The 13,633-nt window shown below is 40.4% G+C and overlaps 2 protein-coding genes across 3 annotated transcripts in view; one reads left to right on the plus strand and one right to left on the minus strand.

Annotated features, from left to right (window-relative positions):
• LOC103724090 (protein SHOOT GRAVITROPISM 6) overlaps positions 1 to 13,633 on the minus strand; it is a 67,181-nt gene that overhangs the window by 26,417 nt on the left and 27,131 nt on the right. For both annotated transcript variants that reach the window (XM_039123524.1, XM_039123525.1), the window contains exons 24-27: positions 7,087 to 7,216; positions 6,928 to 7,007; positions 4,522 to 4,657; positions 1,794 to 1,875 (exon numbers count right to left, since the gene is read on the minus strand). In XM_039123524.1, the coding sequence (XP_038979452.1) occupies positions 1,794 to 1,875; positions 4,522 to 4,657; positions 6,928 to 7,007; positions 7,087 to 7,216 (428 nt within the window). The remainder of the gene's footprint in view (positions 1 to 1,793; positions 1,876 to 4,521; positions 4,658 to 6,927; positions 7,008 to 7,086; positions 7,217 to 13,633) is intronic.
• LOC120109902 lies at positions 9,380 to 13,073 on the plus strand. The gene is made up of 2 exons (XM_039123526.1): positions 9,380 to 11,840; positions 11,928 to 13,073. The coding sequence occupies exon 1, from the start codon at positions 10,094 to 10,096 to the stop codon at positions 11,525 to 11,527; it is 1,434 nt and encodes a 477-aa protein (XP_038979454.1). The 5' UTR covers positions 9,380 to 10,093; the 3' UTR covers positions 11,528 to 11,840; positions 11,928 to 13,073.

Here is a 13,633-nt window from a genome sequence, read left to right on the forward strand (position 1 = left end):
TAATGTCCAACATCTTATTCCTATAAAGGAGAAAATCCAGCACATGCATGTTGCCCTCCAAAACTCGGGTCATTGAACAGCAACATAAAAAGGAAAATAGCAAGAACAAAATCGTAGTGACCAGAAGCTGGTGTCAGTGCAGGAGCCCAAGTACAGGGAAGCAGCTCATTAAAAATAATAATTATAATCGGAATAGGAAAACACTTGAGAAGCAGGTGCAAGGATGAGTTTCCAAGGAGATTCCGATGCGGATACACCAAAGGGAATATTTCTGCTATGAAGAATAAATGCATAGCTTCAGCTGGAAGCTTTCAGAATATGCATCAGCCAGCATAAGTTTCATTAGTATTTTACATAAGGAAGCCTACCAGGGATAGGCAACCATGTATAAATAGTAGGCTTCACCAATTTGGTGAGTGGTGATTAAAAAGGAGTTCTTTTTCTCTGGGCTCAGGTTCAGGTTTGGGAATAGAAAGTCGGATTCTGGGAAGATTGATGACTTCAAAGAGGGCCTCTCTTTCAGTTATTTCGAACTCAGTGCACATCTCATAACAAGAATACTTTGGTTTTCTTGGTACTGCACAACAGAAGTGACAACTCTTTTTCCTTGGAGTTGACTTCCTTGTTGATCACTGGGAATGTGTAGCCACTTTTATTCAAAGTATGCAGCTAAGGCAAAAGGATGACAACCCGACTTGGAGGTGGAACAATGAGGCTCACCATGAAAGCTAGCTATAAATTTCTATGAGTCACGGAGGCTAATTATATCCTTTCCCAAAGCAACCTTGGAAGTGCAACATCCTGGAGAAAACTAAAAACTTTTCTTGGCTGATCACCTATGATAAAATTCTGCCGGGCAAATCCCATCAAGAGGAATTGGAGTGCACCAGATGCTTTCCTCTTTGTAATGCTCATATGAAGACCATGGCTGTTCTTATGGTCTCTTTGGCACTTTTCCTTTCAGATTTTGAATCTACCCTCAATTTCAAACTCTCTGTGAACCTCCTGGAGAATGTTGATTGATAATGGGCTTCGAAAGGGTTAGGATAACGTGGTTGCACTTGTTTTCTGGAGTTCATGGATAGAGACGAACACCAGAATTTCTCAAACAAGCAGCAACTTGAAAGGCAAGTCCAGGATAGCGTCGATTTTCCTATTAATGACTGGACTAGAGTGACCTTAGAGAAAAAGTCTCTCTATCACGCATGTTCTTCTGGGTTAAAGATTTTGTACCTAACTGCTGTACTTAGTTCATTTTTTATTGTATCTTTTTGGGATGTGGCCACATATACCTTTCATTTTCTTAATGACAGTGGGTTAGGTATTTCTCTAACTCAAAAAAAAAGGAAAATAAGTTCTATTATGCTTATGTTTGTGATTGGCCTACAAGTCAGCAATGGCAAAATACCCACATGCGAGGAAAAAATACAAAGCTATGCAAAATAAAATGCAATGAATGGCACATATGGATTCATAAATGTCTCTAAAAGAGGACGGATCTTACTGTATAAAGTATAAAGATCCATAAAGTATATTCATACAAATATTAGATCCCATCCGTCTAAACCAACTTGCAATTTTGTGAATGACAGAAAAGAATACCTATAACAGATTTTTTAGCTTTCACTAAGTAAATCAAATGATTGATTTCATGGGACCTTTCTGCAAATCAGACACATAACTAACAAAACAGGAAGAAAATACTTCGATTCCCAAACTCAAGGAGAACAAGTACATAGCAGTATAGCACATTATAAAGAAATGCTTCACATGAATCTTGAAAAGAGAATCACCTAATAGATCAATTGCAGTTATAACAGCTTGCTTTGCAGTAGCATTTTGTACATGAAGAAGTCGTGAAAGCATATTGGTCCCCTGTAGTAAAAAGTTTACCAATATAATCAATTAAATATGCTTAACACCAAAAGATAACGCCAGACTGCCAGACAAAAGTCAGCATTTTCAACAAGCAATAGTGAGTAATATGGGTAACAGCATATTGCTTCGTGCACCATAACCTGGGCAGGCGGATAAACTCACTTATGAATGACCAGAACTAGAGAAGTCCTCACTGAAATCATGGTAAACTTCCTTCTGAATTAAATCAGGATTATCAATGTCATGTTACATAGACCATGTTTTCTCTCCCCATCAGTGTGAGATATTATGTTCTCTGCGTCAGAAAGATATAGGCATGCATGTCATCTGCAACAAAATGTATGCATTTAAGATGCATACTTTCCTTACTAGGCGAAGTAGGAATAGTATATCTGCTTAAGAACCTTTAATAAAATAAAGATGTTTTATTGAATTATATTAGTGTCAAAATCCTCATGTCACAGCAATTAAATTGCAATTGTTATGATCAGTTTTCAAATTAGGTGAATATAAAAGGAACCATGAAAATAGCCATTAACAACATCAATAGGAGTCCCCCAGTAGTATTAATTTATCCAAGTGATGGAAAGCTAAAGCATCCAGGAAAAAGGAATTAGTTCCCAAAGTAAGTGCATCTCCCAATGTAGAAGACTCACTCAAGCAGGAATCTTATATGAAATGATAGATGTGAGCACATCACCTGCTATCTTCTTGTTTCCCTTTCATCATTCATTTGGTGCTATTTGTCAACTAATCAATCCAAAGGACTTAATGATAATCTATAGGAAAAACCTATCGATACGTATATGCATGACAGATATATATAACAAAAGGAAACAGAGACTTTGAAACAACCGACAAAATTTGACGTATTATCTGATTGACCCTTCTCTATTAAGCCTTTCGGACTGGACAAAGATAAAAAAAAAAGGGAAAAATGAAAAGGAGAAAACGAAAAAGTAAAGCAGGGAGTAGCTCAATAAGCCATGAAAAGAGAAAGAGAGCCATGTACACATGCACATACACAACAATATGACACAAGATTTCTAGCGTCAGCCAGTGCTAGTAGCAAGGTCAGCAAGATATTAAATTATATTTATATAAACCTTTTAAATTTTTTAATATTTTTTAGCAAGGCTCTGCACATGCATTGGCACAACCAAGTGTGAGACATGCCATGACAGCCAGTTACTAGCATGGAAACCAATACAATGGCCATACCCTTCTGCTTAGTAACCAAACATTCTGATTCAATTTTCAGGTTTTGGCGCATCCCCAAAAATCTAGAGTTGAGAAATTATAAAGTGAGTGGAACTTTCTCCCACTTTAAATAAATATTAAGGACCCAGGATCACAACCAAAAGGGGCTAACCACAAGGTTATTAATTAAGGTCCTTGGCCCTTCTTAAGTACCAGATACCTCCCTAACACACACCTGACATGGGATCAAACACTGCTGGATGAATTCTCACATACTCCCCTACATGGTATGCTGTACCGATCGGTACCGCTCGGTACCAAGCGTACCATACCCATACCGATGGGTACCGGTATCGGTACGCCAATGTCGATACGCCTAGCGTACCGCATACCGTACCGTACCGACACTCGGTACGTCTATACTAATGCGACACCGGTACAGCGAACCTTGCTCCCCTAATTAAGCCTTATCATCCTCCCATACTGCAATTTCCCAGCCACATCAGCCATGGGCTAGGTCAGCTCTAATACCATCTATGACGACCCTAGACGTCACCCAAAAATGCGTAGCCAAAAGGTTATTAATTAAGGTCCTTGGCATGGTACCTCATCTCAGTACCAAGCCTTGGTCCTTTGCCCTGCTCAAGTACCCAAGACCTCTCCAACACATGCCAGTACAATTCCTCACACATACCCCTTGTTTAAGCCCTAGAATCCTAGCTAGGTGGCTTGTTAAACCCACTGAGAGATAGTTTTAGTAGAAATACAAAATTACTATAAATCAAGGATTAACATATTGGACACCGGCCGATCTAGCATTAGCATAATACGTACATATTGTGCTGATGCTTGGAATTCTTACACAATGGCAAAGCAGCTACAAGTGCAATGCAGCCAATACCTTTCTAGTGCTACATGCCATAAAGGCACTAGCACAACACATTCCATGCCCTAGCTTCCGCGCCAATTGAAAATCTAATCCATGCTACGAATTCAAGTCATAGTTGAAGGCGCCACCAAGGGTCAAAGAAATAACCATGGTCTGCTGAACCGACCTGTACCAGTCGGTTCAGCCTGTACCGAATCGGTGCCGACGGGCACCGGTACGGTACAGTGTATAAAAACGGTTTCGACCCAAACTGGGTCGGAATCGATTGGTTCCGTAATTGGACCGGCTTGAACTGGACCGGTTCGGGGGCATTAAATGCCACAGAGTGGCATTAAGGCATTTGACGTGACCCCACACGTCGGTACCGGTTCCCAGACGGTACCGAACCAGAACCGTACCGGTGTTGGTGCTCACCGATACGCCGGTACGGTCGGTCCGGTGAACCTTGGAAATAACTATATAGAAAAATTTCACAAATGATAAAGAAAGTATGAGGTATTCGAGCACTACATATTCAAAAGAAAAGTACAGGTTTGCTTCAAGAAAAAACATACCACAAGTGCATCAATTCTGGCTTCTATTACTGTAATTGGAGCATATCTCGCAGCATATCCATACATTAAAGCTAGTGCGGCATATGTATGATCAGCATCTTCTACTTTAGATCTACTTGAGAAGAAGGATAGAAATCTACAGCAAATGAATAGACATACTGATCATATCAGTCACAACAAACAATCTCCAATATCAAACAATTTAATGAAGACACTCAATTACAGTGATTTCAAGAAAAAAGAGCTTTTTTTGACGCATCACAGATGTCACACCAAGATTGGAACAAAACAATAATTTAAGATTCAGTTATATTTATCATGAGAGATACCATGATATAATTACAATTTTAGATATCTTTTTTTTAACTCAATTTTAGATATCTTTTTTTAACTCAATTTTAGGCACCTTTGGCTTCTTATAGTTTGACATTAATGGAAGTGAAATTGTCCATTGCAAAAATGGACTAGGCAGTAACCTTTAGACATTGAGGAGACTGAGTCAACACCAGATGCTTGAGAAGATGGTACACAGTATTTCTGCTAATAAAGTATGTTTTCTAGAATTATTTTCTACTGCTTTCCCAGTAGTATTTTTTTATGAATCTTACAATATTCATCCTAGAATTCCTCTTTATTTAGGCACTCAAGAATTCACATCAGCCTGATTCCTCAATTGACAACTTACATCTATCACATTCTTGACAATTAATTACCAATTCTTGATATAATCATCATCATGTTATTCTTGGCATGCCTAATAGCTTCTTAAGTAAATTTTTATGGCACAAATGGTAGGGTACCAAGTGACTGAAAATATTACAATGAGAATTTTATTCATTCAGAAATGAAGGGTAAGGGCAATAATAAATTTCCTCTTATCCATTTGGAAGCAATGGTAGGTGCAATAAGACATATCCCATTTCCATTCGGAAACAAATAGTAGATGCAACAAGATGTTTCCCGTTTTCCATTTGGAAGTAAATAGGAAGTGCAACAAGAAACTTCCTGTCATCAATTATTAAACAAAATGGGCAACGAAACAAGATATTTTCCCATCAATCATGTGAAAATGACAGGGAAGTGGAACAAGATACTTTCCATTAACCATTTGAAAACAAATGGGCAGCATGATAATTTACTCACAATTCTCCAATATTCATTTGGCAACAAGTGGGAAGAATAGCAAGACATTTCCAGCGTCAATCAAAGCACATAAAGAATGGTGATGAGGGAAAATCTGCTTTCAAGAATCTATGGATGAGTGGAGGAAAGAACATAACTTCAGGGTCGTTCAATTTCAAAATCTAGTGGATCCATTATTCCAAAAGGTTACGATAGCGAGTAATGACATGTTCAAGGACTTAGAAGGACATGATATGTAAAAAGATCTGAATAACTAAGTAGACTGTCAAGAGACCAAGTATGATCACTACTTGTGGGCAACTTCTCAGAGTCTCCTGAAAAGAGAGGATCAAGCGGTTCTTGAATTCAACTGAGGAACCAGCATGCAAACCCAACATAGGAACCAGAACTTGTGAGGAAAAATTCACCCCCAAGAAATTTTTGGAAACAATCAAGAATTGTGTCATTGTCAAAAATGTTGTGCAGGAAGATGCTGTCAAGTGACTTCAAAAGTTTGAACTTTGAAGACAAGTCAGAAAAGGGATAATCATTGACAGACATCTGGCTATATATAACAATAAAGTTTATAAGTTAATGACATCAACCAACCAGCAACTCATTGGGAAGTTGTCATCATCCTCCAAATTGAAATGAAGCAACACATCAAAGAATATAAGACGTACTAACAAGGTTAGCCGTCTCGGTACCGAACCCCGTACCGGTGCCATACTAGTACAATGTCGATACGGTACGATGCAGAATTTTTTTGGCATACTAAGTGTCGGTACGCCACCTGTATCGGATACCGATACCAAACCAGTACAATACAGTACGCCCCGTACCGTCCAGTTCGGGCCAGTACAGTGTACCATGCGTACTAGCAACCCAGACATTTGCACAATAAGGTCTAAGGCTACATAAAAAAAACTCGTACTTTTGTGAGCATAAAATTGCATATCCAACTTCCCTACATTTTAAGCAAAGTGCTATGGATTAGAATTAACATAGTACTGAGAAACTGAAGCCTAAAATCATGGATTTTGATTCATGCCATATCTTTTGGGGTAGACGGATAGCTCTGTAGTCTATGAGGGCATGCAGAACCAAAATGGTTTTGATAGCAAACCATAAATCCACAGCGACAGCATGATCAATAGACCACCTTGCAGACTGGACAACTATATAACAATTTGTTATAGAATGATTATACAAAATTCTTGATGATAAGAAAAGAGGAGATATTTAGAGCAACAGGAAGTTCTATCAAATAGATCATGCTAGTACCTCTGTAACCTACTATGTCCAACATTGTCTAGTATATTCTTCAATTTTTCCAGAACAGTATCCAGATGTGAAGCTGCAACCTGCCAGCAGCAAAGAAAAAGATATATGAAAAAGAAAGAGCAAATTTTGAACACTAACCAACTTTCTATGCCAACATACCAACCCCATGCCTTTAGCAAGACCAAGCCTATTTGTGGGGACTGAGATATCTGCATGCTTATACATCCATTCTATTTTTTCACGAACATAAATTCTATCATCAACTTTTTGAAGAAGCATGCCCAGACATCTGCAAGACAGAAGACCGACAACATTGTAACTGACAACCTACTAAGAGTAAAGGTGCATTTGTATGGCTTTAGTGTACCATATCCTCAGATAGAATAAATTTGGACTGTTCTGACAGAAAATCAAATAAAGATCATTTCCATTCAACACCAAAGGATGACCAAGGCCAATCTGATTGGCAAAGTCTACGAAACCATGATATGATAGTACATTTCATTGACAAGATTTTGAACTGCCAAACAAATGCTTGCAGAAAAGGTTCATCTAGAGCCAGTTTACAAGATCACATTTTACAATTAAGTAACCAAACAAGAAATTAAAGAAGACAGTATTATTTTAAATGTGCATATTTAGCAAATTTTAATAACAAGAATATATCAAATTCATGTGACACATAATTAAATATAATATAACAGTAGGCAACTCAAACTCCAACTTAACAACCAAGCAATTTGGAGATTTCTTCCATAATAACAGGATTCCTTATTGTCTATTACACTCACTCATACGCCCTATAAAGTTGGGATGAGAACTGGCTCATTTAAATAATCAAAACAATTTACCATGTCCAGGCAATATTGTTCATCAATTAAAAACTAAAATTAAACCAATATGAAAAGAGAATTGAGGAATTTAACATGATGAGCACATTGGGCTATCCAGGAAAATCGAAGGAAAAGTTAAAAAGAAGGGGGGAAAGAAATATTTCTTTTAATTGTGATTGGTCCTCAGTGCGCATGGTTAGTGGTGATTTGATCAAAAATCCAATAACCAGCCCCAAGAAAACATGTGAGTCTAAAATCAGATATCATTAAGAGTTATTCATCAATAAATTACACAGTACAATTCTAACAGATCCATCCTGTTCACTATTATATACTAACTAAAGTAAAATATGTGAAGTCTAATATAAATATATCCGATAATCTAAAGACAGGATGTTACATCATCAAAAGAAATTAGGTAAGGCCTTTTGAAGGAAAGACCAGCAGATAAGCGGACTACCTGACAATCATCATTTTTATTAGCATGGTTAGTTCATATAGCATATCAGAGGATTGCACGGATCAAAATTTCAGGATCTTTTTTGCCTAGAAATTTACATGCCTTATACCATCATTTCTTCATAACAATGCAAGAGCGAAAGCGAAATAAACTACTTTTCCAGAAACACAGAATTTCAGAATTCTAAGTTTCTTCAGCTGAAACCAAGGGTTAAAGTAGAAGATCTGCCTTGCCAGTGCAAATGGGAGCCATTATGCCAATGCCTCATCCAAACACAGGACAGATATTCAAACTACCATGAGTACTGTTGCTCAATAATCATTCACTATTTGCTAATGGCCTTCTTTAATTGTGACTCAACAAAATATTTGTCCTCTCTGTCCTCACTGCCAATAGAAACATATTGACCCTCGAGATCAAGGAGACCTCCAAAACACTGGAAACAGCAGTTTCCAAGCTATGATTCTGTAGCTTGATGCAAGAAACTATATCTTCAAATAGTTATCTTTTACACAATTCCATAGTGTCTTAATAGTTAAGATCAAGGTCTGCCGTAACAGCTGGTACGGGCCGGTACATACCGATCCGGCCCTAGCCGGTACCGGACCCGCGTGGAATCTGGTACCAGGTTGTTTTTTCAGCAGAACCGACCGGTACGTGCTCCATACCGGTTGGTACCAGCGCGTACCGCTTGATACCGGCCTCGTGCCGGTTTGCAACGCTCGCACTGTGGTTTCAGAAACCACGTGCGGCGCATGGTTTCAGGAAGAAGTGGCCCGACTGGCCACTTCTTTTAAAAAAAAAAAGAAGCTGTGGCCGAGAGGCCACTTCTGTCATTTCAAAAAAAAAAGAAGTGGCCTCTCGGCCACTTCTGTCATTTCAAAAGAAAGAAGTGGCCGAGAGGCCACTTCTTTCATTTCAAAAAAATAAAGAAGTGGCCTCTCGGCCACTTCTGTCATTCAAAAAAAAAAAGAAGTGGCCAAGAGGCCACTTCTTTCATTTCAAAATAACAAAGAAGTGGCCGAGGCCACTTCTTTCTTCTCAAAAAGAAAAAGAAGTGGCCGAGAGGCCACTTCTTTCTTCTCAAAAAAAAAAAAAAAAAAAAAAAGTGGCCTCTCAGCCACTTCTGTCTGAAGTGGCCGAGTGGCCACTTCGCCTTTCGCTTTTGAAATGAAAGAAGTGGCTCGGCCACTTTTTTTAAACTTGATGGCCGAGAGCAGGGTTCTGCGTCTCGGCCTTCCTCGTTCGGTTATAAAAACCGAACGAGAACATTCAAACTCCAAAGTCTAGATTTCTTAAATTCAATAGAGCTCTGAGGAGTAACCAGAGAAGGAAAAATTTGAGAGATAGCCCACAAATTTAGGAGGAGGTCCTTCCCAAAAAATCCAGCGGAGACTATTTGAGGTGTGTTTTTTTTGTCCTATGTTATTTCATTAATTTTGTTAATAAGTAGCTTAAAAAAATAGTTTATAAATTGCTTAAAAAATAAGATCATGCGAAAATTTATTCCATTAGCTTAATTTTTTGATATGTTGTACATTTATAATAGAAATGGAGTCATCAAGAAAAACGAACCCTACAAAGCGTGATATTAGCTGGTCTTATGGGCGAAGACTTGGAAGAGAGGGGCAACGGCACCAGTTTCAATGTACCTTTTGCGACAAGGTTTTCAAGGGAGGAGGGGTAAGCAGGTTGAAGCAACACTTAGCCGGAAATTCCGGTGAGGTTGCTACATGCCAAAGAAGGAAAGGAGAGGGCTTCCAAAAAGAGGGCGGAGGTCGATCACCGAGCGGCAGAGCCACCTTCCTATCACTCTAGGGAGCCAGAGGAGGTTGAAGATCTAGATGAGGAGGAGGCAGATATTCGGACGGCCATGCAGGCAAGTCGGGATAATCAGTGGCAGCAGGAGGAGGTGGCCAGGCATAGGGCTCGATTTGGGCTCTCTGCATACGAGTCGGGCGGCGGTTTTGGGAGCACTAGACAAGATCCAGAGTTTTTGAGGACAACTTCAGTCAAGAAGAGCATTGGTAAAGAACGTGGCCGGATTGCATCTATGCTGGGTAGTTTTGCTAGCCGAAAGAAGTCATTTAGAAAAATTCCACAAGGAGCGACAATTCATGATGTAGATCCGCATGCTCTCCCCAGTAGAGATTCAAGGCAGCAGAGGGTAGACACAATGTGGATGAAGGATAAGAAGAAAATTATGTGGCGAGCTATTGGATCCCGGTTTCACTTCAGCCACATCCCAGCGAATGTAGCAGACAATACGTACTACAGGTCTGCCATTGCAGCCATACAAGCTGTAGGTCCCGGTGTAGTTCCTCCAAGCCCGAAGAACATCTACGGTGAGCTTCTTGACAACAATAAGGAGGAGCTGGAGAATTGGATGGACTCCTACAAGAGCAAGTGGCCCATATATGGACTAACCATCATGTGCGATGGTTGGACCGGTCCGACCAGGCGGAGCATCATCAACTTTCTGACATACTGTGATGCGAAGACCTTTTTCCACAAGTCGGTTGATGCTTCGGCTTATGTGCATAACACCGCGTGCATGCTGAAACTTATGGAGGATGTGATTGATCTGGTAGGAGAGGAGAATGTCATGCAGGTCGTCACTGATAATAGGCCGCAATATAAGGCTGCAGGGCAGATCTTGATGGAGCGGCGACCACATATTTTCTGGACCCCATGTGCAGCACATTGTATCGATCTCATGCTGATGGATATTGGAAAGATCCGTAGGGTGCAGCAAACGGTGGAGACAGCCCAACGCATCACCAGGTATGTTTATAACCATAATTGGATCCTTTCACTGATGAGAAAGTATGCAGGGGGAGAGATTCTGAGACCAGGAGTCACACGGTTTGCTACCAACTTCATCGCACTTGATAGCATTCTCAAGAAGAGAGGAGCCCTACGTCAGATGTTTGCCAGTCCCAAGTGGCATGATAGTAGATATTCTTATGCCAGCACTGAAGGGAGCAAGATACAAGACTTGGTGACGAGACAGTCATTCTGGCAGCGGGCTACTACAATAGTCAAGGCTATCAAACCATTATATGAAGTGCTGCGGGCCGTAGTTAGAGAGATCTATCCCCATATGGGGTTTTTGTATCACATAATGGTCAAAGCAAAGGATCAGATTATGGAGGCAGATCCAGCGCATGGCCAGTCGTACATCAACATCATTGAGCACCGGTGGGGAGCGCAAATGGGTAAGGAATTGCATCTAGTAGGTAAGCTAAGATATAATTATAGTGACAATTATAGTGATGGATGTACTTATATAATTATGCTAAGATAGTCTCGTATATATGCAGCATACTACCTAAACCCCCGGTTTCAGTACAGCATAGATGGAATTGGTATGGATGAAACACTTCTGGATGCTTTGCGTAATGTGATTTACAAGATGGAGCATGATCCAGAAAAAGCGGCCCTATGTCTTGAAGAGGTAATTATGATTTAGTAATTACCAGCATGTGTAAGTATACCGGCATCTTCAATTATTAACATGGTAGAACATGCTTCTTTTTTACAGAGCAAATTATTTAGAGAGGACAGCTACAGTTTTGGCCAACGAGCGGCTGTCGTCAGCAAACACAATATGAATCCAGGTACGTGACACATCAGGAAGATATTACCTGGTGTTAGTTACTAATATGGAACTATCATATAAGTAATTTTCATAAATATTTTTGCAGCTGAATGGTGGGTGCATTTTGGCGGATCCGCGAGAAATCTAAAGCGGATAGCTATCCGGATCCTCTCCCAAACAGTCTCCTCTAGTGGTTGTGAGTGCAATTAGTCCACCTTCGCCCTTATCCACAGCAAACAAAGAAACTGTTTGACACAAAAGCGCCTCAACGATCTTGTTTATGTGCACTACAATCTGCGGTTGAGGCTAAAGTGCATTCAGGAGGAAGTGGAGCTCAAGTATGCAGATCCGATTTACGGAACCTTCACCGATGATGACGATGATCTACTACTTGGCTGGCTTGTAGGCCAGCAGCAGGACCTCGAGCTTGACGAGCCAGGATCGCCTCCACGACCAGCTAGCTTCATAGCCACCGAAGCTAGGATCGATCCAGAGCAATGGGTTGAGCGCAATATTCCACGCACTTACAGAGCTGATCAGCCGCAGGCACAGGGGAGCCAGTCACCACATGCTTGGTACGAGACACCCTCCGAGAGAGCTGATCGAGAGATGCTCGGCAGAGAAGGGCGACATAGCCAAACAGAGAGGGCCAAGAAAGAAAAACAAAGGGTCCCAATGGAGAGTGTCGAGGAGACTTGGACCAGCAGTGATAAAGGTTCTGGTGGTGACGGTTCTTCTAGCCATGGAAGGAGCGGAGGACAGTATGGTATTTATGAAACACAGCCGGAGGGTGGTTTTTATTTCACCAGTGAGTCCCAATTTATGGGTGCTACACAGGATACAGACCACGTCGACCACCTGATAGATTCCGTGAGGATATCATTGAATATAGAAGATGGGCTCCTCGAGGTCGTTCAGGAAGAGGATATGGCTGCAGATGAGCTCGCATACGGATACGGATTCTATTATCCACAGCCTCAGCCTGACGAATATGGATATGGTGCATCGGATTTTGCTTCCGCCATATTTGGATGGGCCCCTACACAATCAGAGGACACCTCTCAAAGCCAGAACATGAGCGAGAGATCCGACAGTTCTTATAACCTAGCATGTGTTCCTTCTGATTGGGTTAATTTGCCTCCTCCTGACTATACTTATGATCCGGATATCTACGAGAGCCATCGGCACTCGTCCCGATTTTAGATATCCGAGAGTGCTTTAAATGTATGTAAATGATTGTATCTTAATTTGAAGATATTTTATGTGTATCATTTTATCATTTGGAACGAGAGGAGCTAATAACATGCATCATCTATGTTTCAAATTTCAACCCTAAATTTAAACATGAAAACATCAAAAATCATGAAAAAAGCAATAAAAAATATCAATCTTTACTTAATTTAAGATCCAACAGAGACAACATAAAAAGGAACCCAAATTTTTGGCTCGCCGTACCGGTACCATACCGGTCCGGCCGGCCACCGGTACGCTGACTGGTACCAGTACGGCGGACCTGGGTTAAGATCCTATCAAACAAGAACCAACACATGTTACAAAAAATTAGACACCAAACTCACAGCCACTAGAGACAATTGTTTCAACATGATAGATTCGCAGCTTGGTGTAGGAAACTATGTTAGCAGCTGGTAAAGTTTCATGCAACTCCCAAGAGTCATTACCTTCTAGGGCAACATGACAAATTATATCCAAGACACGCCACTGATGGGATTTCGATTTTGACTGGATCTTGCCCCACCACGTTCATTGCCCCACCACTTTCATTGCTCAAAGCACCAAATTGGTTAAAAGATT

Source organism: Phoenix dactylifera, chromosome 2 (genome assembly GCF_009389715.1).
Source record: "Phoenix dactylifera cultivar Barhee BC4 chromosome 2, palm_55x_up_171113_PBpolish2nd_filt_p, whole genome shotgun sequence".
Classification (NCBI taxonomy): Eukaryota; Viridiplantae; Streptophyta; class Magnoliopsida; order Arecales; family Arecaceae; genus Phoenix; species Phoenix dactylifera.